Source organism: Solanum stenotomum, chromosome 9 (genome assembly GCF_019186545.1).
Source record: "Solanum stenotomum isolate F172 chromosome 9, ASM1918654v1, whole genome shotgun sequence".
Classification (NCBI taxonomy): Eukaryota; Viridiplantae; Streptophyta; class Magnoliopsida; order Solanales; family Solanaceae; genus Solanum; species Solanum stenotomum.
The window spans coordinates 14,298,693-14,322,117 of record NC_064290.1 but is presented as its reverse complement, the minus strand read 5'-3'; the positions used below and the strand labels follow the sequence as shown (position 1 = coordinate 14,322,117).

The window sequence follows — 23,425 nt, the reverse complement described above, 5'->3', positions numbered from 1 at the left end:
ACTTCTTTGATTATCATTATTTGAGTTTCTTATTCTTTTTTTATTTGTTCTTTCATTCTTTAGTGTAAAGAAAATAGTTTTAAAATCTAATTTTTTATGGCTATATTATAATTTAAAACTATTTTTTCCGACTATATTATAATTTAGTTTTTGTATCTGTAAAAAAATATTGGGGCATCTATGATAAATTTTACAAGAAAATTAGTGGAACATAAATAAGTTTGACCATAAAAATAATAAATTTAAATTAGTCATTGAAACAAAAAAAATAAAATAAAACGTGTGAGGAGGATCAAATATACCCCATATAGATTATATATATATTTTAAATTAATTTTTTCACTTCTATTAGAGGAAAATAATATATCAGCTTAAAATGACAAAGTTGAGGGGTATATCAGTCCCTTTTCCCTTTAATAATTAAATTAAAGCTACAAAAAAGGGAAGAGAAAAGGTCCAAAATAGTCCCTCATCTTTGGGTTAAGACTCAAAGTCATCCTTGAGTGTTCTCATGGAGCACTAATAGTCCCTCATGTTTGCAATATTGGTGCACTTTTGGTCCTCCCCTAAACTTTTGCATATTTTTTAACATTAATTTTGTCCACAATTTTATGTAAGGAATGCCCAATCGTCTTTTTTATATATTTAGTAGAAATAATAATTTTATGTGAGAGGATGTGAGAAGAAGAACACCTTGTTCTGTTCAGAAGAAATATTACTGCAACTAAACTAATAACATTTTAACATATGACATTGTAAGAAAAGAAAAAATTGTACTATTGCACGTGAAATTGTCGTGATGAACTTCTTGACTTTACCTACAATACGATTTCTACTAAACAAAATAAAGTATTTTTCTTCTCACATTCTACCACGTCGAGTTATTATTTCTACTAAATATATAAAATGACGATTGAACATTCCAAACATAAATTATGGATAAAATCAATGTTAAAAAATAAGCAAAATTTTGGAGAAGGACCAAAAGTGCACCAATATTGCAAACATGAGGAACTATTAATGCTCCATATGAAAACTTAAGGATGATTTTGAGTCTTAATGTAAAGATGAGGGACTATTTTGGGTTTTTTTCTCAAAAAGGGAATATTAAAGGTAAGTGAATATAAGGGAATTTTCACATATAGTCACTCAAAAATAGCTTAATTATGCCTCATATCTATAGTTTGCTAATTACAATTCATAGCTACATGTTATAGAGAGGAGAGTGACGAGCGAGATTGGGAGAGGAAGGAGAGAGGCGGCCGAGAGAGAGAGAGTAGAGAGACGAGTTGTATATGTATATCTGTCAAAATAATTATATATATGTAACTGATATACATATGTATTTGTATATCTGACGAGTGAGATTGGGAGAGAGGCGAGCGAGAGAGGGCAGAGAGTGGAGAGAAGCGAATTGTACATGTATTTTGTACGATAAATTATATATATGTAACGGGTATACATATGTATTTGTATATCTAGTGAGCGAGATTGGGAGAGAAACGAGTGAGAGAGGCCAGAGAGTGGAGAGATACTAATTGTATTTGTATATCTGTCATATAATTGTATATTTATATGTAAAATTTGTATTTGTATATGTATAAATAAGGAGAGAGGCGAGAGAGAGGAAGAGAGGAGAGAGGCGACGCAAATTTAGCTAAAATTAAGTTGCAAGCCATAATTAATTCAAACTATAACTATGTTAGCTAATTAAATAATATATATTTGCTTATCCGGGTAATTTTTTTTCATTAATATATGTCTGTAATTAATTAACTTTTATAGGGCCATATGCTTAGTTTCTACAAATTATGGGCCAGAATAGGCATTGGGCCGGAAGTTAACCCAAATTATAGGCAGCGACATACCTTTTACTGTTCGTCTCTTGCTCTATCAAGCTCACTCGGCTGTTTTCAGAAAGTAGAATTATATTCTAGGGCTTCAGTTTTTGTATCTGCACTTGGAATTGCAGTTGAAAAATGGCGGACGAAGCAAATAGAACTGTAAATATCCTTTTTCATTTCACAATTTCTGTTTTTTTTTTCCCTCTAATTTTACTTCTGATTATTTGTTTTTTTTTATTCAACAGGCTTTTATTGAAATTCAGGGTCGAATGATAGAGACTACCGGGAAATTGAAGCAGGTTAGTTCTTATTTGCATTTACATGTGTCTTTTACTCAGTTTCATGTTCGTAGAATTGTGAAAAATATCAACTTTTGTCTGTGAGATCGATTTGAAATTTGAAAAAAAAAAACGTTTTTATTGCTCTTAAGCGAGAAATGGATTAATTTACTGATTGTTTGCTTCTTCGGATTTGTATCCTGAGGAAATGAAATGGGAAAAGATATGTTAAGAGTTCAATGAAATCTGAAAGGAACTAAAATTGGGCATACTTGAATTGCTTGATTGAGATATTAATGTATTGTTGATCTAAAGCAAATAGTTGTTTTGGCTTGTAGGTTCAAACCCAGATTCGAAACAAAGAAACCGAGAAGAAGCGTGCTTATTTGACATTGGAGGAACTGAAACAGCTGTCTGATGATACCAATACATACAAAGCCATAGGTAAGCTCCAAAAAAAGAAGTAAAAATTGGTTTAAATTGGTGCTCTAGTGATAAGCTAGTTTTGATGACTTCATCGATAGTCTGAAAATTTTGTTCTTTCTTTTCTATTCTCACTTCGTGCCTCAAGCAAATAACTGGAGCGGTTCCCAATGACTGGTGTATTCTTTTTCTAGCTTGGCAGGTCAAACACATTAATGGATACAGTAGCAAACTATTGGTTTCTATTTTAATAAAAGAATCGACGGTAAACTAGGGCTTAGCAGAACTAGTTCTCTTAGATATCACATTGTATATTGTTGTGGCCAACTCACACACAAGTATACACAGTTGTACAAGTAAATATAAAATTTGAGTCCAAATATTGTTTTCTCCTAGAGACTTCTAGGATTGACAGAGACTTCTAGGATTGACAGAGACTTCTAGGATTGACGGTCTAATTTGAATTCCTATTTCAACTATTAGAGAAATCAACAGTTTTGGAGTTCATTATACTAATTATTTAACTAAGAGAAAACAGTAAAGCTGATGCAATGCTAGGACAATTTGGTTTTATCAGATGAGAGAGAGGTCTAAGGCTATGAAATCTAACAATCCAGTGAAGTCTTTCGATTGTCACACCAATTGATTTCACGAGTTACTAATTGCACGCTAATATTATCTTTATGAGTATCTCTCGAATTGCTCACATGCCTATTCAAGCTACACCAACGCCTATATCTCTACGGTCGTCAGGCAATAGCCGAATGTATTTAAATCTCTGTATTCAACTAAGTGAGGCTAAAGGCCAAAGGGTATATCTCTATCCACTCTAGCGAAACAATCCTCTGTCTATAGGTTCACGAACATGCTCTATTTATTCTTATTACGCTTTCCATCCCCTCTCTCCAGTTCAATTAGCGAGCCACAAATAGTATTCGATAATGGCCAGGCAATCAAGTAATTAAGAGCAAGAATAAATAAATAATCCAATAACGGACAAACCAATAATTGTGAATGATCTTCAAACGTTAGCTTTCATATCAGTGCCAAAACCCTAGGACTATGATTCCAATACAATGACAAGAATTGATGAATAACATGTGGCGATGATGAAAAAATAAGGCGAAGAAAGATAAGACCTACAAATAATACTCTTAGCCCTTGATCTGCGTAACAATGTTAATTCCCCTCAAAATCATGTTTAAGACGCTTATATAAAGTATCTATTAGAGCCCGAGAGAAAATACCCTTAAGACGGATGAATTATAGAACTCAGCTGCAAACCACCTTGGTGCATTGTGTAGGGCCTTTGTTTCAGGGACTTGACTGCTCGGCAAGCGAAAATAGGCGCGTCGCACATGGACAAAATGTGCCGATGTTGTTTTTCTTCCATTTTTCCGCGTGCATTCCATCCTCGAAACTTGGACTTGCTCCGGAATCATTTCTTTGGGCTTTTACTCGGACTTCAAAGCTCCAAATCACTTGTTTTAGCTCCAACATTTTTCATTTTCATCCTACACCAAAAACACAATAATAAGCACAAAGTGATCAAAGTTATACTCAGATGACTATGAAAGAGCCCAAATTTGGTTAATGGAGATTTGATAAAATACCTACAAATTGTAAGACAGTTCTACTTCAAACTCTGGAAAGGGATGCTCTTGTTTTCGAAGCATCTCTGGTTCCTTTCCTTCCAAATTATCCACTAGATGCAAGCCGAGACAATCTTCCATCTTTCCATCTCTCCTTGTGACCTGATGTATTCCCTTCTCTATTCCAGCATGCTAGAAAATCTGCCACAATTTCTCTATCACTTTGCAATGGATGAAGAGATGGTTTGTTGTCTCTGTTTCTATTTCACAAAAAAAATACTGGGAGCATAATTGTCTTCCCCTTTTCATTGGATTGTCTGTCCTGAGTTAGTATTGCTTCCCTAGCTACCAACCAGGTGAAACAAGCCACCTTGTGAGGTACCTTAATTTTCCATATCATCTTCCAAGGCCATGGTAACAACATTTCAGCTAGCCTGTCAAGACGTCTATAAGCTGATTTTATTGTGAACTTCCCATTGTTGGCCCTCAACCATTGTAAACTATCCTCCTTTGTGTCAAGGTTATTCGCCTGCTCCAAAGACTTGTAGAAATCTGCTAATTTGTCTATTTCCCAGTCATTCAACCTTCTCCTAAAAGATAGGTTCCATCCTTGGTTGTCTTTGACTTCTGCTACTGTTGCTTCCTTCTGTTGGTTTAGATTATAAATCTCAGGATGCAACTGTTTTAGAGAGTGTTGTCCAACCCACACATTATTTTTGGTGTAATCATGTCCTCCCCAAAGAGGTGGAGGCTATTACTCACTTTTTAGATAGTTTAGGAGGGGTATAAATGATAGATCTTTTGGTTTTGCTTGTTGTTTACTCCTGATGTAATTACTACTGAGATACACCATTGGTGTATTGTTGTCTATAAAATGTTAACTTTCTAAAACGTATCTACAAATTGGAAAGGAAGTTCTAAAGAACAATCGTGAGATCAACAACTTTCATTAAAGTGGATATGGGTCCTCAAAAACTCAATATATTTGCACGACGAGTATGGTGTTGATATATTGGAAAGTTATACTCAAATGACTATGAAAGAACCCAAATGTCGTGAATGGCGATATGATAAATACCTAACAAATTGGAAAGGAAGTTCTAAGAACAGTTTTGAAACCAACAATGTTACATTAAAGTGGATATGGGTCCTTCAAAAACCAATATATCTGCATGACGAGTGTGGTTGAATATTCTTCTATGAAGATGCATCTATTGTCATACAATGTTGAACAAGCTTAGAAAATTATCACACCCAAGCGCGTAGCGTGGCTAAGATGAGAGGCTGGTTTGGCCAATGTCTTATATAGACCTCCAAATGCATTGGTCCATAGATGTGACACTATGATGATTGAAGGTTCTTAAAAGGAACGTGACATACAAATCAAATGGAGGGAAGGTGTTCCAAAATACATACAATTTCATGAAATCAATGAGGATTTAGTTAAGAACTAAACATAATGGAAGTAAAAGATCCATAAATCTACCATTTAGCAGGGATTAAGATTTATTTTGTTAAATTATGTTAGGTTCAGTATTCAGCATGAGACTTTTTGGTCGGGTTAGATATCTTTTATCAGTGAAGGAAAAGTGAGACATTCAGAAAACCTCTGGTTTGCAGAGTGGAGAAATTGCCCACAACCTATTTGGGTATGCCTTTAGGTAATAAACACAAATTTGGAGATATGGGACAGCATAGTCGAGAAGACTTAAAAAAAACTAGCCATATGGAAGGCTCAATACATGTCTTTTGGTGGTAGACACATCCTTATCAACTCTGTTCTAGATTCTCTCCCAACATATGTATGTCTCTTTTCACTATACCGACAAAAGTGGCTAAGAAATTGGACAAACTTAGGAGAGATTTCCTTTGGCATGGCTCCAAAGAGAACAAAGGGTACAATTTGGTCAAGTGGGTGACAGTTTTGCATAGAAAAGATAAAGGTAGCTTGGGCATCAGTGATTTGAGGAAGCATAACAACAGTCTTTTGATGAAATGGCTGTGGAGATACTGAGGAGAGGCAAGCTTTGTGGAAAGATTTGATTAAATGTAAATATGGGGAGGATGGATTTTGGTGTAGTAACGTAAGCATAGATGACAGGAGAGAATATGCTATGGAGAGAGGTGATCAGGGCAAAATATGAAATGGAGAATAGGTGGATGACAAAGATGGTAACTACACCATATGGATGTGGTATCTGGAGATCAATAAGAAATCTTTGGCCTCTGTTCCTTTCTAGAATCAGATTCCAGGTGGGTAATGGAATGAAGGTGTCATTTTGGGAGGACAGATGGATAGCCCAAAGAACCCTGAAACAATTATTCCCAGATTTATATACACTAAGCCTTCAACAAAATGCAACTGTGGCTAAAATGTGGACAGGACAGGGGTGGAACTTACATCTTAGGAGGAATCTAAATGATTGGGAGATGGGGAACATAGTGGCCTTCCATGATACAATGGCACAATTTAGCAATTTGACTAGGGAAGAAGACAAGGTTGTGTGGAAGATTGGTAGCAAAGGGGTTTTCAGTGTCAAGTCAGCTTACAAAGATCTTAATCAATCAAATTCAAATGATAGGATGGAGCTATGGCCATGGCGGATGATATGGAGACCTAAAATCCCATACAAGGTAAACTGTTTCACATGGTTACTAGCAAAGGAAGCAGTGCTGACACAAGAGAATATAAAGAAGAGGAAGTTCCAACTATGCTCAAGATGCTATTTGTGTGAGGAACAGGAAGAGACAGTCAACCATCTCTTTTTGCATTGCAAATGGACAGATCAATTATGGAGAATATTCAGCAGCCTTAGAAAGATCACTTGGGTGAAACCAAGAAACATAGCACAACTCCTAAATTGTTGGATCAATATTGGCAATACTACAATTAAGGAGGAGAGATGGAGGATTGTCCCAGCTTGTATATGGTGGACAGTGTGGAAAGAAAGGAATCAAAGATGTTTTGAGGGCAAGAAGAACAATGTGCAGAATTTCAAGATGAATTGTATAGCTCTTTATTATTTTTGGTGTAAACAGAAAGTCTTAGTACAGGCAGAAGAACTTTTTGATGTTTTAGACTATTTGTGACAAAAAGCACAGATGGAGTCAGTCTAGTTTGTAATGCTTTTGGAAGAGGGGCTACTTTGATGTAGTATACCTGTGGATAAATAGAAAAAAAAGTTACCATTCTCAAAAAAAAATATTTTTGGTGTAAAGAGATAGGATTAGAGGATCCAGATCAACTTCTAGAATTCTTAGGTCCTTGTAAGTACTATGCTTTTTGTTCTTTTCTGATTTTCTAAAGGTCCCCAACATATCCTTAATGCTGAAGAATACAATGTTATCAATTCTCAAACAGAAAACCTCTAATTTTAAAGAATTCAATTTACCTGAAAGAAAATTATTTGATGTTGGACTCATTTAGCCTCAAAGACAGTGCAGTAATCATAGAAGATCTCTTATAGTCGATACCAACCAATTTGGGAGTGAGATTTAGTTAATTGCAGTGTTTTGGACGACGAACGGCGACAAGGGCCTACCTCGCCTCACCTCGCAGCGAGGCGCTCGCCTTTTTGAATTGAGGCGCCAATTAATACTGAAAATGTAAAATATTTAATTGCATATATAAATATCCAAAATCTTAATAACAATAACATTCATTAGCAATGTCCCTCTTTTTGTTAGCATCCGACGCCATTGAATTCACTATTTGTGGACAAATAAATACTATATTAATTAATATAAAACTAAATTAAGTAGGGAAGAAATAATTATAGAAGAATTTTTTTTAAAAATATAGGCAGATTCCAGTCCAGTGAGCAGAGCACTACAGTCTACCACAGAAGTACAGAACTGAGCATAGTCTCAAACTCTAAATATTGAAAAATAGAGAAGTTCCACCAAAAAAAAAAACAGAGTAGTTCCACGAAAAAAAACAGCGTAGAGACTAGAGAGTAGAGAAGAAGAAGAAGAAAAGAAGAGAAGAACTAGAAGAGAAGAAGAGAAGAACTAGAGAGAAGATTTCGTACCTGAGAAGAAGCAGTAGTTGCGATTGCGATTCGCGAAGAAGAAGTCTCCACAATGGAGCAGCAATCGCAAAAAATTGCAAAATTTGAGGAGAAGAGGAGGAGTGTCTTGCGAAGGTCAAGTTTGCAAAAATACCCAAAAAAACCCTAATTTTGGGTTTTAATTATTAAGTCAGACCTTAAAAAAATAAAAAGGCGACGCCTATTGCATCGCCACACCACGTCGCCTTACGCCTTTCCGTCGCCATGGCACGCCTTTCCGAAGTCGCCTCACCTTGCCGGAAATAGGCGATGACCCTTCGCCTCGCCGTGCCTTGTCGCCTTTGAAAGGCGATCGCCTTTCATAACACTGGTTAATTGAGTGATTTGTTAGTCTTGAAATATCACTTCTGAAATTAAATTGAACAGAATTCTAATAATGTTGTGTTTCAATTGTTTTCTATCTTTTGTTGCAGGAAGAACGTAAGTTTTGAACCGAAGTCTATCATGTTGCTGTTATCTGAAAAAAGGAAAAGGATATGTGGATCATATACATTATTGTCCTGGAATTCTCAAATTTCTCTGCTTTTGTACTTATCTCACTCTGAACAATCTTTTATGTTCAGGTTTGTCTTAGAGCCAAAGGCTGTGTTAATGAATGAGCAAGAGCAAAAACTCAAGGATGGTGAAACTGCAATTGCCTCTTTGCAGGTGTTCTCAAATTCCTTTTTCAATTCAGCATTTTGCTACTCACTTTCATTTTGTCATTTACCTCAATCAACATTAGACTGTTGTCAATCTTAACTTCTGAAAAATCATTAAAACAATATTCTTGCATCTTTTATCGAAATAAGTAATAGTATTATAGAACTGCATAATTTACAGTTCAAAAACAACAAAAAGTAAGTCCATGTTAGTCTTATAAGGAACCTATAGCATCTATCGGTTATTTCCTTTGTACCAAATGTTGGTTTCCATATTTCTGTTCTTCTAACTTATAGGGTACATAGCTCTTTATTTTCTGACGTCTATCCATTTTTGTTTCTAGTAAATACTGCTATTTATTATACTTTTCCATTTGCTTGATTGTCCGGGAACATAAACCGGATACACCAGTCAAGGGATGTTAATAGAAATTGCTTGTTGGACAGACTTCTAAAGAGTATTTGGAAAAGCACATGGCGGAGGTGGAGAATAACCTTAGGGAGCTCTTGCAACAAGATCCTGGTCTTGCTCGTCAGATAATGACTATGTCTGTAGCATAGATTTTCTGCTTCTGAAGTTCGTTTTGTCAAACTCTTTCATTGGAAGAAAAAAAAAGATAGCTTCTCAAAGATTTTCTGGAACTTCAAATTCTAGGTAAAGACTACATTGTGTACTGGCTGTATGAGGAACTTATCCACCTGATTTCTGGCACTTCAACTATTGCTGCTGTGTTGGTCGTAAATCGTAATGCTTGCATCTATTGGACCTGGAGTTGGTCTAGAGACTGCTGCGAGTCAAGTTGTAATTCATTAGAAATGTTGTGTATTAGCTACCTTAACAATTTTGTGGGCTTGAATTTCCAAATAATTAAGGAAACAAGTGGTTGGATGCATCTTTCTGTTTGCAGACAAATTTTGCTTGTCGGACTAACGAGGAACTAAATTTGAAAAATGGCGAGTTCTGCAAATGATTCCCCAAATAAGGTTTTTGATTTTGATTGAGATATAATGTCTTCAAAATTGGAGAATTACTCATACTTTTTCTTTTCAGTGGAAAAAAGTGAAATTTTCATGGCCAAATAATGTTGGTATTATTCAACTTTATGATTATTTAAATGTGTACTAAGTTCATAGACACATACAATGTTACTCGTTTATCAACATTAAGTTGATATTTTAACTTTTAAGCATAAAAAATGTATTACTTCATAGAGCTTCCACGAGGTCAAGCTAAAAACCAATTGCCAAAAGGAGGCAAGTAAAAAAAAAAGGCAGAAGTACTCATTACCCCCCTGAACTTGAAGCTTTTTATACAGTGTACATCTAAACTAAATTTCGTTTTAATTACCCCCGAACTTGTTTATTTCTCCGTCGCGTACACCTTTTTCGTCCACCTACTCCTGTTGGGACTACACGCGCGCGACAGCTGTTTAAATTGGTGATGTGGATTTCCACCTGGATAAATAATAGCCACTTGGATAAATTAATATTGCAAAAAATAAATTTCTTAAATTTAAAATTCATTGTTTAAAAGTTATTTTTGAATAAGGGCTGATTTCGCGGAACTCCTTTTGGATTTGGGTTTTTCTAGACGTGAAGTTGGTCGATTAAATTTCAAATTTGTCTGAAATTCTTACCAAGTAAGTGTTAATCTTTGTTTCCTTTACTTTTTATTTACATTTTACCCTATTTTTCGTTTAAAATATGCCAAATATTAAAGAAAAATGAAGATTTTACGTTTTTTTTATCGCTGTAGCGTTGTGATGTGGCAAAAAATCACTTCCTCACGCGCCTAGTAGAGATTGTTGTCAATTTCTACGCCAGGTGGACGAAAAAGGTGTACGCGACGGAGGAATAAACAAGTTCGGGGGTAATTAAAACGGAATTTAGTTTAGGTATACACCGTATAAAAAGCTTCAAGTTCAGGGGGGTAATGAGTACTTTTGCCAAAAAAAAAAGAGAAAGAGGAGCAGAGCATGTATATTTTGTGATCCACCTCTTTTTAGCAAAGATGAAAATACATGAAAAAATAAAATAGAAGTACAATTATTTAGTATACATATTGAATTAGTAAAATAAAAATTTTCTAGTTGAGTTTGATGAGAAGACGTTTGTGATATTGTGCAAGAGCCCATATTGGGAATATATTTCTGTATGATGCATAGTTTAAGGTGCAATTCTTCATGAATGCCCCTGTTACTCCCTGCAAAACAATTATAACAAAATAAATATCATTAGTCTCTATAGTCTATACACATGCAAATGTTAAAATTATCATTTTATAAGGCAACTAATTGTTACCTGTTGTGGATAGTCACCATCTTCCATTTGTGAATTTATTAACAATCTTATTCCACAATGTATTGGTGATGGATCAATTTCCCCCTGACGAACAACAAAAAACCAAAGAGAGTGTTAGGGATCGTTAAAACGATATATATATATATATATATATTCTTCTGTCAACTAGTTTTTTTTTTGTTTCCCATCCAGTGTCCGGTGTCTACATTAGAGCCCCCACTAAATTCGGATTCGTGCCAGAAAGTCCCATATTGAGGGGTAAAACACTTCCTATCAAAGGCAATTCTGTACCTAGGGGGATTTGGATCCGAGATCTCTAGTTAAAGATGAATGAATACTTATCACTCCACCACAATTCTTGTTGGTCTTTGGTCAACTAGCTTATCAATAAGCTAAGGCCTCAGTATATACAACACATATACACTATCAATGTGTTTTATATATTATATGTTGAATGGTTCAGATCCATAATTATCCCATTATGAATTTGTTGAATTGTGAGTGAAAAATAAGACATATAATAATTTTTAACAACAAACCTGTCCAGCGTTAATGAGAGCTAACAATGCCCATGAAGTTTGCACCAAATTTGACTTATCCCCTTCAATGTTTGTATAAACCTTTTAATCAAACAAATTAATTAACAACTCTTAATTCAAAGAAACAAAAGATCAATACAATTTTATTTTTTTTAGTGTTTGTACCTTATATTTAAAAAATAGAAGTAAATATAATAAATTATATTTGTTACCTTGTTTGAATTTGAAAGGTAACTCTCACCCCATCCACCATCTAACAATTGTTTTGACAACAAAAATTGACAAGCTTTTTGAAGGGCATGACTAGTAGAATAGGTTCTTCCACAAGCTATTAATCCATCCACTGCAAACCATGTTCCATATGTATAACAAATTCCCCAACAACCCGTCCTATATAAGCAGCAGCAAAGTCAGAAATTTCGTTAAATATATCTAAAAGTTAATATGTAGTATGATTTTTTCGACGAAGGATATATATTTACCAAGAGCCATCAGGATTTTGTGTATTTTCAATGTATTGTAAGCCTTTTGTAATTGCAACATCAATTTCCTTCCTTCGATGTCCAGGGTGCAATTTTTTAAATAATGATAAAGCTTGGATTGATGATGAAGTGCATTCCACATACCTTCATATATTCATTAATTAACATATATTAATCTTATAATTAAAATATTGTTGAAGATATATTTAATATTTTCTAATAAATGTAGAATTTTAGAGATAGAGTAGCATAGAGTACTTACTCTCTTTCAATTATGGTATCCTCAAAAAATTCCGTAGGATTAAATTTCTGACAAGAAAAAAAAAGGTTAAATAGTTAATCAAATAAATTAACCTATAAGTATACAAAACTAAACAATTAACACCTTTAGCAACAGTATATATGAGCTTGGGAATTCGAATAGAATTTAAGTTATACACACATAGATATTTGTACAATTTAACACGCTATAGTAGTTAAGAAAAGGACTTTGAGTATGTTACCTCCAACCAGCGATAGGCACGTTGAGGCTCCCAAGCTGGAAAACCCCCATTTTCGCTCTACATTATTAATATTTACAATTAATAATAGCAAGAAAGGTTGATTAAAGTAGCACATTAAATCATTTGATCATGAACTAAATATATTACCAAGAAAACATTTAAATTATAGTTTCTTGGTTACAAATTAAACTATATATGTTCAAACAATTTAATCATCGATAATAATATATAACTAAATCAAGATTTGCTTTTACCTGGAGAGACAAAATCACATTTACTGCATCATATAAGCGCTCAGCATCGAATTTTTCCCCAACAAGTTGTGTAGGCATTTGTGAAAATAAAAGTGCACACTGCAAAATAATTGCACACAACGTGTTATAATATTTGTGTAGCTATAAAACAAACTTGCACAAAGAATAAAATAAGAAGCAGAAAGTTAATAAATTATTTTTGAATATATAAATATGTCATTTTTTTTAAGTACCGATTAAAAAATTTTTTTGTATTACATGAGTTGAAAAATGGAAGGAATACTAACAATTTTGCCATTTGCTAAGACTTGAACCTTAATATTCCATGATTTTTATTTCACTTTATTAGGCCACACCATATTATAACAAATAAAGAATGTATCGATAATAACATAATCGCCACTATATTAAAGTTAGATGCAATAATATTATTGTCAGATATTTATAATCAATATTCTATATAAATGTCGCTAAATGACTTAGCGATTCTGAATATAATAACATTGACTTAACTATTGAGATAATAAAAAAAATTATTATCATTAAATATCTCTTTTATTGTAATGCGAGATGAACCACACTTTAAATAGTTGAAAATTAAGAATTACCTTTAATCCTTCAGAAGTGCAATCAGAGACTTGCCAACCATGATCTTGCATGGAAAATGGCCAACCACCTTTAGATATGTGCCTATACATTTTTTTAAAGTCCCCACTAGGATTCTCCCTCACCTAAAAATTAAATAATAATAATTCAAAATAAATTATTTTTTTCAGATAATTATGATGTAACATTTTATCCTAATTTATTTATTACTATGAAGAAAGAATTAATAATTAATTATATAACCTGTGATGCTTTTAGAAAATTATTTGCTTTCTTGAGTGTTGGCCCAAATTCTTCAGCCACATCACTTGATAAGATTGCTTGGATTGAAAATACTGCATCCCAAGTTTGACAACCAAAGGACTGCATGCAAACCATATTGTACTAATTTTAATTAGCTAATTATTTAATTTTGTCGTTCGGGGTTCGATATTTGTATTAGAACCATAAAAAATCGAAAGGGTATATATGGAAAAATAACCTGAAATTTTAAACCATCTTCAGATATCCAATAATAATCTGGTAATCGAGCAAGGTGACGTTTATATGCTTCTGAATTTGGATCTTCCACCCAACAAGCCGTAAGACATAAAACCTAACAAAACAATTATTATATTTTTATTATGTTAATTTAACACGGTTGTAATATAAATTTTATCATGTTGTAGTTTTTTTTTTAGATGACTATATATTAGATCACTAGTGTTTAGAAGCTAATTACTCTAACTAATTAATCTCTATGTTCTAATATATGAGGGCATTATTTTTTTTAGTCGGTTCGAAAAGAATATCATGTTTTTATTTTTAAAAGTAACTTAATTTTATAGAGATAGTTTATAGCCACACAATTGCTTCCTCTGTTTCCCACTTAAGTACTCCTATCATTTTAGAAATTCAAAATAAAAAATTGTACTCCCTTCGTTCAATAATAGTTGTCTACTAAACTATTTTGGGATGTCAAACAATACTTGTCCACTTTATGAAATCAATGGATAGTTTTATACTTAGTTCCTAATTTAGTCTTATCAATTATAGTCATTTCTCTTTACATTTATCAGGACATTGTATTTATTATATTCAAAGAGTGATATAGTAAAATTACACTTATATTTAATTTATAGTTTCTTAAGAAGTGTGCAAAATCAATAGTGGACAAATATTGTTGGATAGAGACATATGTCTTTTTCAGTTATATCCTTATACTCCTTCTTTTCAATAGTATTCAGTTTTCAAGAGACATTTATTAAATATGAGTAATTTAGTAAACTACACATTGTAGTTATTGATTTCTTACTTAACCTAATTTTGCCTAAAACGACACTTATATTGAAACAAAGGGAATATGAACCTATTTGGATGGGCTTATGACTTAAAAACAAGTGCTTAAAAACACTTTTTTTATTTAATCCAATTATTACAAATATGTTTAAAAGTTATTTTAACCTTTAATCACTTAAATAAGTCAATAAGAAGCTGATTGTAATGTTGTAATGGCCGAAAGGTAAATTTCAATAAGAGCCAGTGCTTCTTCTGGAATAGAGCTCCTTGCAGAAATTCTAGACAATTCAATCGAAACAAATTTTGTATATCTAAAATTTATTTTAGATTATAAATTTTAAATTCTTATTTTTTTCTTAAACTCGGTACCAGGTGAACATCACCACAAATGGAAGGGAGGGGGTACAAATTTTGTAAGTTACATGCATACCTTTTCGACACATCCAATGCAAATGTATCTACTAGTTTGGTCCTCGTAGTGAATATGATCCATGGCAACTTTCAAAGCCTTTTCTCTCAACTTGTTAAATGGCCATCTTTTTAACATTGGCTCAGCAAAGTGATGAAGGAACCCCCAAAGTGTATCTTGTATAAGTGGATGTGGATAGTAAAGATCCTCCTATTATTATCATCATAAATAAGAAAAAAACATATATTATTTAATGCTTTTACAATTAATTATATTCATTTTTATAACAATAATGTCTAGCTAGGTCAATTGGCACAACTATGGTTATTTTATACTTTCTATACTCGATTCACTTCTCTCTCATCCAAAAGAAAATGAATTGCAAATGATGAAATTAATTTTTTTGGGATAGTTACATTTTTGGGCCGCTCTAAGTATATTATATACATGTTGTATGCATAAAAAATACATAAATATTCATATAATATACATATTCAATGTGTATGTTTTGTATATTTTGACTAGTGATCGTAATTGATTTCAACAAAAGGTCCTTTTTTTTTATTATTAATTTTCACTCTATGTTTGGTACTCTCTTTGAAGTTTGACTAATTGTATGACTCATTAAAGAGAAGAAACTCCAGCCATGATTTTCCGGACAAAATTATTATATTAACCAAATAACGTAACTCCAATAAAACAAAAAAAAGTATAATAGTTTTCCACAAACCTTAGCACATGTATTCCTTGATTTATTCCAATCAATTTGATGGTAAGGTTGAATGTAAATTTCATCTCTTATAGATTGCACCAAACTAGTTATCCTTCCAACAAATCTCTTTCCATATAAGTAGGACATAGGCATGTACACCAAACGAGCATAGCACAACATTTTTCCTGCATTACAAATAACAAAATCAATTTATTTTTAATTCCCTTCTTGTTTTTAAAATTTATAATATAATATAGAAATTAACCTGGATGAATAGGAAATAATGTAGGCATGATCCAAAATTCCGGTGGCATTGGGTTGCACCCATCCCACTCATATACTCCAAGCACCTGAAATTAGTAAATTCGTTAATATAAGATATGTTTTTCTTATATATTAAGATGATATGAAATATTATTTGATATATCTTCGATCAACACAAATATAAAATAACATATATACCGCGAGCCAAAACTTTCCCCAAGAAGGAGTAGCAACAGCACCAGCGTGATCAAGGATCCATTTACGTCCTTTAGCCAATGAATTATTTTCACAATCTTCTCCTAGTAATCTTAGTGCTACATAATTAAATACTGTCCCAAACATTGTGCTATGTCCTTCTATATGAAATCCCCAACCTCCATCTTCGTTCTGTCCACATTTAACTTTATTATTAATATATAAATAAAAATTATTTCCAAAATTTGTATAAAAATCACAAAATCTTATAGTATAAAATTTCAAAATCAAGAGAAGACCTGATGATTGTAAGTGTAGCGTTTAATCTCCATTTGATGAGCTGGTGATAAAACAACATTCATATCTCCAGTCACATACAATGCCATTACCTGCACAAGTACGTGTTACTACTATTCAAAATTTGTAAGTAGCAAGTAATCCTATTCTCGTTTATATTAAGTGAATTGTTGGAATTTTTTTTTTGTGAAATTTTCAAAGTTTAAGAGAATTGTATTGTTGGGACCCTTTTTTTTTCTTCATATTTATCCTTCTTTTTAATATGTTCATAACTTCTTTATGTGACACCTCTTCTTAAGATAAGAAATTTTACATTTGCAAAACACATGAGATATGGGTATATAAGTAAGCAAAAGCTTATCCACTACTGATGCATTTTAAAGCAGTGCGGATCTAGGCCTACAGGCTACAACAGACAATATATCACTAGCGGGCTGGACCGTTCTTGTGTCAGCCTTATCGGTATGAGCCATAATTCAACTGAATTTAGACAAACCCTGATAAAGTGGGGGCAAATCTCAGTGCTGAATCTAACAAATCCCATGCGGTGGGGGTAAACCTCAGCCACTGAGTCCATAAGAAGGGGTGTATGTGACAACACCCCAACTTAAGATAAAAAATTCCACAACTACAAAACACATGAAAAATGTTGGGTATATAAGTAAGCATGCCTTACCCCCTAAATTCTAATAACACGTTTTAAAGCTGTGTAAGCTTAGACTCAAAGTGAACAATATCACTAGTTGATTGAGTCATACATTTTCTAAGAGAATAATTTCGAAATAATAAAAAAAGGTGAAAACTAGTCTTTTAATTTATGTCCTAAAATATTTAATGACTTTGATAGGTCCTAAGTAAATTTTTTTAAAGTAGTAATTACCAAAGGGGGTAGGAAGAATAAAGGGCCGGCAGATTCAGCCGGCCAATGCCCATCATGTGCTTGAATTGTTGAGTAATAACTTATACTTCTTCTCAATCTAATTTTCACTGCTTCTTCTGTTACATCTTTTGATTCTTCTAACTTCACTCTTCCTCCAATTGCTCCACATCCATTCTCTTTCCTTAGCTAGGGTAAAACATGAAAAAATAAATAAAATAATAACGTTTCTGTACGTCTTGACATGTTAAAAGTGACAAATAAACACATATTTTCAGTATAGTGGACACGTAAAAGTGAACAGACCTGCATACGCATGAGTAAATCGGCACTTTGTTTATGAAGGAATCTATTTTTTGTGAAATTTTGACGCATTTCATCAACAAGAGCTCTTTCTTGAAGAGTTCCACCTTCTTCATCATATTCCCAATGTTGTCTTCCAATATAATTATTGCTGCTTGTTAGCCATAATCCTTCCCCTTGTGCTGTTTTTAGCTTCCACATTTTTTCTACTTATCAACTTAATCAATTAATTAGTGAGTTAATTTGAATTTGAATTTGAATAAGAATATATAAGTGAGTTTCAATATTACTTCATCCCACACCTTTATATAGAGAAGACGTACGGGCCGGGAACTCAATTTTTTACAACTAATTAAAATAGTCATCACTATTCCGTTTCATTTTATTTGATCTTATACTAAAAATTAAAATTTATCTTTACTCGTTCATTTTAAAAAATTAATAAAGTTTTATAGTATGTTTTTTTTTCCATACTATTCTTATAATTAAATAACTATATACAATAGTAATAGTCAAATTTGAAGTAATTATGAGACAAATAAATGAAACAAAGTGGTGGATGCTGACATTCTATTTGATTCCTTCTGCATACCTAGTTTTTAAAATGAGAAGGAAACACTTTTGAAATATTAATGTGATTATAAATTATATTTAATTAATTAAGTGTAAAATGAGGAATTTAAAATTTAATTATTTCTAATTTTTTTAAAAGATACTCCAATACTTATCATTTTATTATTAACAAACTAAAATGAAAAATGGGCTGTTTTAGTTTCATCTTAATTTTTTTTTTTTGGTTCCTATGGTGTTCTGTATTCACATGTGAGTCTACTCACCGGAAAGTTCTAGAGTGGAGGGAAAACACTCTCTAATAATTAACTAAAGATGAAGCAGCACGTATTTACCACTCCATCACGACCCTCGTTAGTTCATCTTAATTTTAATTAACGTGCAGGCTAACATAACTGCAATATTCTTTATACCTTGCAGTCTTTCTCTGTTCACTTTTGACTATGAGTTCATCAGTTTCTGCCGATCGATTGCTGGCCAGAACTAGCTAGTACAAAAGCCAAATATACACTAAAATGAGACAATTAATTTAATTAGTTGATTAATTCTCTCTCTCTCTCTCTCATATAACAATTGACTATGTAAAACTTCATATATACCAACCACTAATATAATATACCTGATGTAATTTTACGAGTAGAGTATGATAGAATGTATGCAAATTTTATCGTTACCTTATGAAGGGAGGTAGATAGAATATTATAAAAACGAAAAAAAAAGTAAAAAACCTCAACTCAAGTAACGTATATTAAAACAATTACGTTAAATAGTAGAATAAGATATAATTTGTCTACCAAAAATATATCCCAATCATACACTAGTGCTTCATGAATTTGTGTATCAAAGCATTTATGTTAGAGTTAGTGTCCTCACAACCCATCTAATCTCCCCTTAATTCATGAGGAAATTAAGGTCATGGTGAAATGCATGTATTACCTCCTTGATCATATATATTAGGAGATAGAAAACAAGATTTAAAGCACAATAAAAAGCATTTCAATATTGATCTATATTACTCCATCCGTTCATTCACTTGTCCAGTGTATTAAAAATAAATGTCCATTTTTACTTGTTCAATTTTAAAAAATCAAAACATAATTTATTACTTAAATCCTAATTTACTCTTATTTTTAACTATATAGTCATTACCAAAACGTTAAATTTATTATATTCAAGTCGATACTGGACAAATAAAAATGAACGAAAAAAATAGTATCAAACTAACTTGCTATTGATAATAGACTTCACATCAAATGCATGCCATATTTCTATTAGCTCTTTATTTCTTACAAGGAAAATCACACCCTTTCTATCCACTAATCTTTCTCAACATATAAATCACTCATGCATGCAACATTACATAAAAATTTGGTAACAAGACTGATAATTAAAACCAGAAGCTAATAATTAATTATAATTTAGCCACTCAAAATTAAATCACCAGGCAAGAACAACAAAATTATAAGATCAACTTTTCACTATTTTGCTAACTATTACATACATAATGCATTTGAATCACCCGTCAAGTATAAATTATTATTTTAAAAAAAAATTAAACTATATCATGAAATATTTTTTTCCCTCCATATCGAAAATACCCTTTGTTTTTATTTATCTTTAACTTGAATATTCTAATTGCTACCTTGATAATAACTAATAATGATACCTTTAATTTGTTAATTCCCTTGTGCCCTATCCCAACAACAGGAGTCCATTGGAAGACGTTTTAGAAATTTTTAATATAAAGTATATTATATTATAGTTATTTAACTTGTGATTGAACTACTTAATAAGCTTGTGATCGAACAGTGGGTTTGAGAGTAAAATGTCAATCTTCATATGTGATGAATATTTGTGTGAATTAGTGAACAAGCTAAAGCAGAATTCAATGCATGATCATGTGATCATAGTTATTAATTATTTAATATTCCCTCCATTCACTTAACTCCACGTGTCTAATATTCTAAAAACCTCCATTCACTTAACTTTACGTGTCTAATATTCTAAAAAATAGATTTTCACTTTTAATATATCTAGAAAAAAGTAAAAAAATCATGTTTTATTCTCAACATTAGATACTTATTTTCCAAGAGATAAAACTATATATCAATTTTTATGAATACTGTAATAAAATAATTGTTTTAATCATAATTTCTTTAAAAAGCATGTAAATTCAAAATAGACAATTTAAAATGAACAAAGTATTAGGGAAAAATTACCTAACTACACATCCTTTTTACCATATTTTCTATTATTTCCTATCATTCTAAAAAATTACAAAAATATCTTGTTTTCCACAATTTCTCTTACTTTTCCGGATATATCACTGTAAACTATCACCCAAAGATATTTTTTTTCCTTTTTGCACGCCTAAAATCACTTCATGGTATCACCAATTATCTCCATCACTCTATTTTTGAATTTCAAATCTTTTATCTTTCTGATTTATGATTGCAAGTAATTGAATAGGTAGTTCTTCTTCATCCATTTTTTTCTTTCCACTTCATCAGACGATTTTTATTTTTAATTTTTTAGCTTATCACCTACAAATTTAGTCAAAGAATGATACATTTTCAACTTCAAAATTGATTGTGGAAAAAAACGCCCACAAAAGGGAGGAAAAGGTCAAGTTGTTGGTGGCTCTGATAAGGGCTTTGGATCGAGATCCATGGGTGACGCCATTGTTGAAAGTGAAAAAAAAGCTACGAAAACTGATACAAAGCAAAAGAAAAGGAAGTGTAGAAGGATTTATTCATCATTTTTTTTTCTTTCAGCAGAACAGATTGATGACTTTTTTTCGATTTTTTGTTGTTCATCTTTTTCTGATACATATGGGTTCAGTTTTTAATGTATCTAGTTGTTTTTATTTCTTAAATTAATGTATAATGCATTTGTTTCAACATTATGGTACATTACAATTTTATCAAGAGTTGTTGGTGGCTCCGGTAAGGACTTTGAGTCGAGATCCATGATTGACACCATTGTTGAAAGTGAAAAAAAGCTACAAGAGTTGATATAGAGCAAATGAGAAAGTGTAGAAGGATTTCTTCATCATATTTTTTTTTACTTTTCGCAGATTGAATTGTTGATTTTTTTATTTTTAGTTGATTTCAGCAGATCTTTTTTATGTATTAAGTGGATTTTGATTCTTAAATTAATGTATAATTCGTTCGTTTTACCTTTATGATACATTACAATTTTATCATGTACAATATATCATTTTAAATTATTAATTTTGATACATAACCCTAATTTATTGAAACACAAATTAGTATGTATCGTATATAGTTATGTATTGGATACACAACTATTATAAATTTTGTTATCTTTTACTACCGATACATACACCCAGTCTTATTCAAGTAGTAGAAGGTTATGTATCTGTAGACATTATCAAATATTACTGATGATACATAAACGCTAATATTTTATAACAAAATTTGTTTGTATCATATTCATAGTTATGTATATGACACATAACTTTGTTATGTGTATAACATAGTTATGTATCAGATGTTGTGATGTATTACATGTTGTTAAGTATCTGCAACATTATTTTATATAAAAATCAGCGTATATCATATTCATAGTTTTTTTTTATATATGATACATAACTATATAAAATTGTTGATTTTTTTAATCTGTTACTATTTGGGAGAGATTTGAGAGAAGAAAATTTGAAATTTGAATTGTTTGAAGCTGTTATTTTTTAGAGATTGACATCGATTTAATTTGCATGATTTGTGGAACTGACATTGAATTTCCTTTTTAATCTCAACAAACTAGTTGTATAATGTATCAAATGTGATGTATTCGGATGACAGTAGTTTTAGAAATTTTTTGTAAATTGGAAAAAAGTAGGGATAAAATGTAATATGCTCCTTACGCTATGTGATTCCTAAATTTTTTACTATTATTACTTTCCTATTTTTTCAAGGCAACTCACAAGTCATATTGTATTTATTGGTTTAACTAGATACGGGACCCTATGCCATCACGAGGCCCAATATTTGTTACTCTTTCTGTTTTAATTCATGTAATACATATGAAGTTTGAAGTCAACCAATTTTAGTATGTTTTTAAATATTTTAAGTTGTTCATTATTACCAATTATAATAGATTTTATGCACAATCTTTTTATGATATATGTTACTCCTTTTGTGCCAATTTAAGTGACACGGATGAATTTGAGAGTCAATCAAATTTTAATATACTTTTGTCGTTATATAGATATCACCCTCTTTGTCCTTATTTATGTGATACAAATGAAATTTCAAAACTTAACCAACTTTTTAATAAGTTTTTTTTTAATATTTAACTTGTTAATTATTGTGATTTATATATATATATATATATATATATATATATATATATTATGTATTTTACATAATATATATTTTTCCTTTATCCCAATTTATTTGGTATAGATGAAATTTTTGAGAGTTAACAATTTTTTTTTATATGTTTTTAAATATTTTAAGCTATTAATTATTATGATTTATAATACTTTTGACATAATTTTCTATTTATATAAAATAATGAAACATAAAAATTTAAAGAAGAAAACATGGTGGCCTGATCTAGAACCAACCTATTAAGCAAAGAGTAAGACATGTGTTATTACACAGAAGTAGACAGAACAAAAGCAAGGAAAATAATTTTTTGAGAAAGTGGTTATAGACATTGTAGTGGTCCATTGTACTTGTATCAATTTGTATTCTGGACACTTCTACTTAATCATTTGTCAACTAAACTCTTAAACTCAATTAAAATGAGACTTTTAAACCCCTCCAACCATGTGTGTAACTCACTCTCCTTTACATAATTACATGACATGTCATGTCCATGTCAAATAATTAATGTCATATCATAATTATTTCATAACTATTTTTAAAAATTATTAACCAAAATTATTTAACAAAAGGTAAAATAATAACATTTTAATTTATTTTTGGCATTTTTTAAAGTAAAACTCCATACATCCGAT

The 23,425-nt window shown here is 31.5% G+C and overlaps 2 protein-coding genes across 3 annotated transcripts; one reads left to right on the top strand and one right to left on the bottom strand.

The window, feature by feature from the left end:
• The first annotated feature begins 1,828 nt into the window (after positions 1-1,828).
• On the top strand, positions 1,829-9,741 carry LOC125876965 (uncharacterized). 2 transcript variants are annotated; one of them, XR_007447564.1, is made up of 6 exons: positions 1,829-2,003; positions 2,090-2,143; positions 2,461-2,566; positions 8,621-8,855; positions 9,296-9,396; positions 9,504-9,741. XR_007447564.1 is itself a non-coding variant. In XM_049558256.1 (6 exons), the coding sequence occupies exons 1-6, from the start codon at positions 1,980-1,982 to the stop codon at positions 9,407-9,409; spliced, it is 390 nt and encodes a 129-aa protein (XP_049414213.1). In that variant the 5' UTR covers positions 1,829-1,979; the 3' UTR covers positions 9,410-9,439. The 2 variants fall into 2 exon arrangements, 1 of the variants encoding a protein (XP_049414213.1); XM_049558256.1 differs by lacking the exon at positions 9,504-9,741 and having other exon boundaries at positions 8,621-8,627; positions 8,771-8,855; positions 9,296-9,439.
• A 1,078-nt stretch (positions 9,742-10,819) lies between these two features.
• On the bottom strand, positions 10,820-23,172 carry LOC125877043 (lupeol synthase-like). The gene is made up of 19 exons (XM_049558347.1): positions 23,166-23,172; positions 17,872-18,074; positions 17,569-17,754; positions 16,691-16,780; positions 16,395-16,583; positions 16,198-16,282; positions 15,951-16,117; positions 15,242-15,430; positions 14,015-14,128; positions 13,777-13,896; positions 13,536-13,658; positions 12,928-13,026; positions 12,674-12,730; positions 12,433-12,479; positions 12,171-12,314; positions 11,901-12,078; positions 11,689-11,769; positions 11,150-11,233; positions 10,820-11,051 (listed from the first exon to the last, which is right to left on the bottom strand). The coding sequence occupies exons 2-19, from the start codon at positions 18,067-18,069 to the stop codon at positions 10,935-10,937; spliced, it is 2,268 nt and encodes a 755-aa protein (XP_049414304.1). The 5' UTR covers positions 18,070-18,074; positions 23,166-23,172; the 3' UTR covers positions 10,820-10,934.
• Between the last annotated feature and the right edge of the window lie 253 nt (positions 23,173-23,425).

What these genes read in the sequence shown, in the direction of transcription:
- LOC125876965 (XM_049558256.1), top strand. Translation starts at nt 1,980, where the DNA reads ATGGCGGACGAAGCAAATAGAACT. An exon ending in CTACCGGGAAATTGAAGCAG is followed by an intron (nt 2,144 to 2,460) that starts GTTAGTTCTTAT and finishes TTTGGCTTGTAG; the next exon opens with GTTCAAACCCAGATTCGAAA. An exon ending in CTGCAATTGCCTCTTTGCAG is followed by an intron (nt 8,856 to 9,295) that starts GTGTTCTCAAAT and finishes CTTGTTGGACAG; the next exon opens with ACTTCTAAAGAGTATTTGGA.
- LOC125877043 (XM_049558347.1), bottom strand. Translation starts at nt 18,069, where the DNA reads ATGTGGAAGCTAAAAACAGCACAAGGGGAAGGATTATGGCTAACAAGC. An exon ending in GGGGAAAGTTTTGGCTCGCG is followed by an intron (nt 16,283 to 16,394) that starts GTATATATGTTA and finishes TACTAATTTCAG; the next exon opens with GTGCTTGGAGTATATGAGTG. An exon ending in CAAGGAATACATGTGCTAAG is followed by an intron (nt 15,431 to 15,950) that starts GTTTGTGGAAAA and finishes TGATAATAATAG; the next exon opens with GAGGATCTTTACTATCCACA.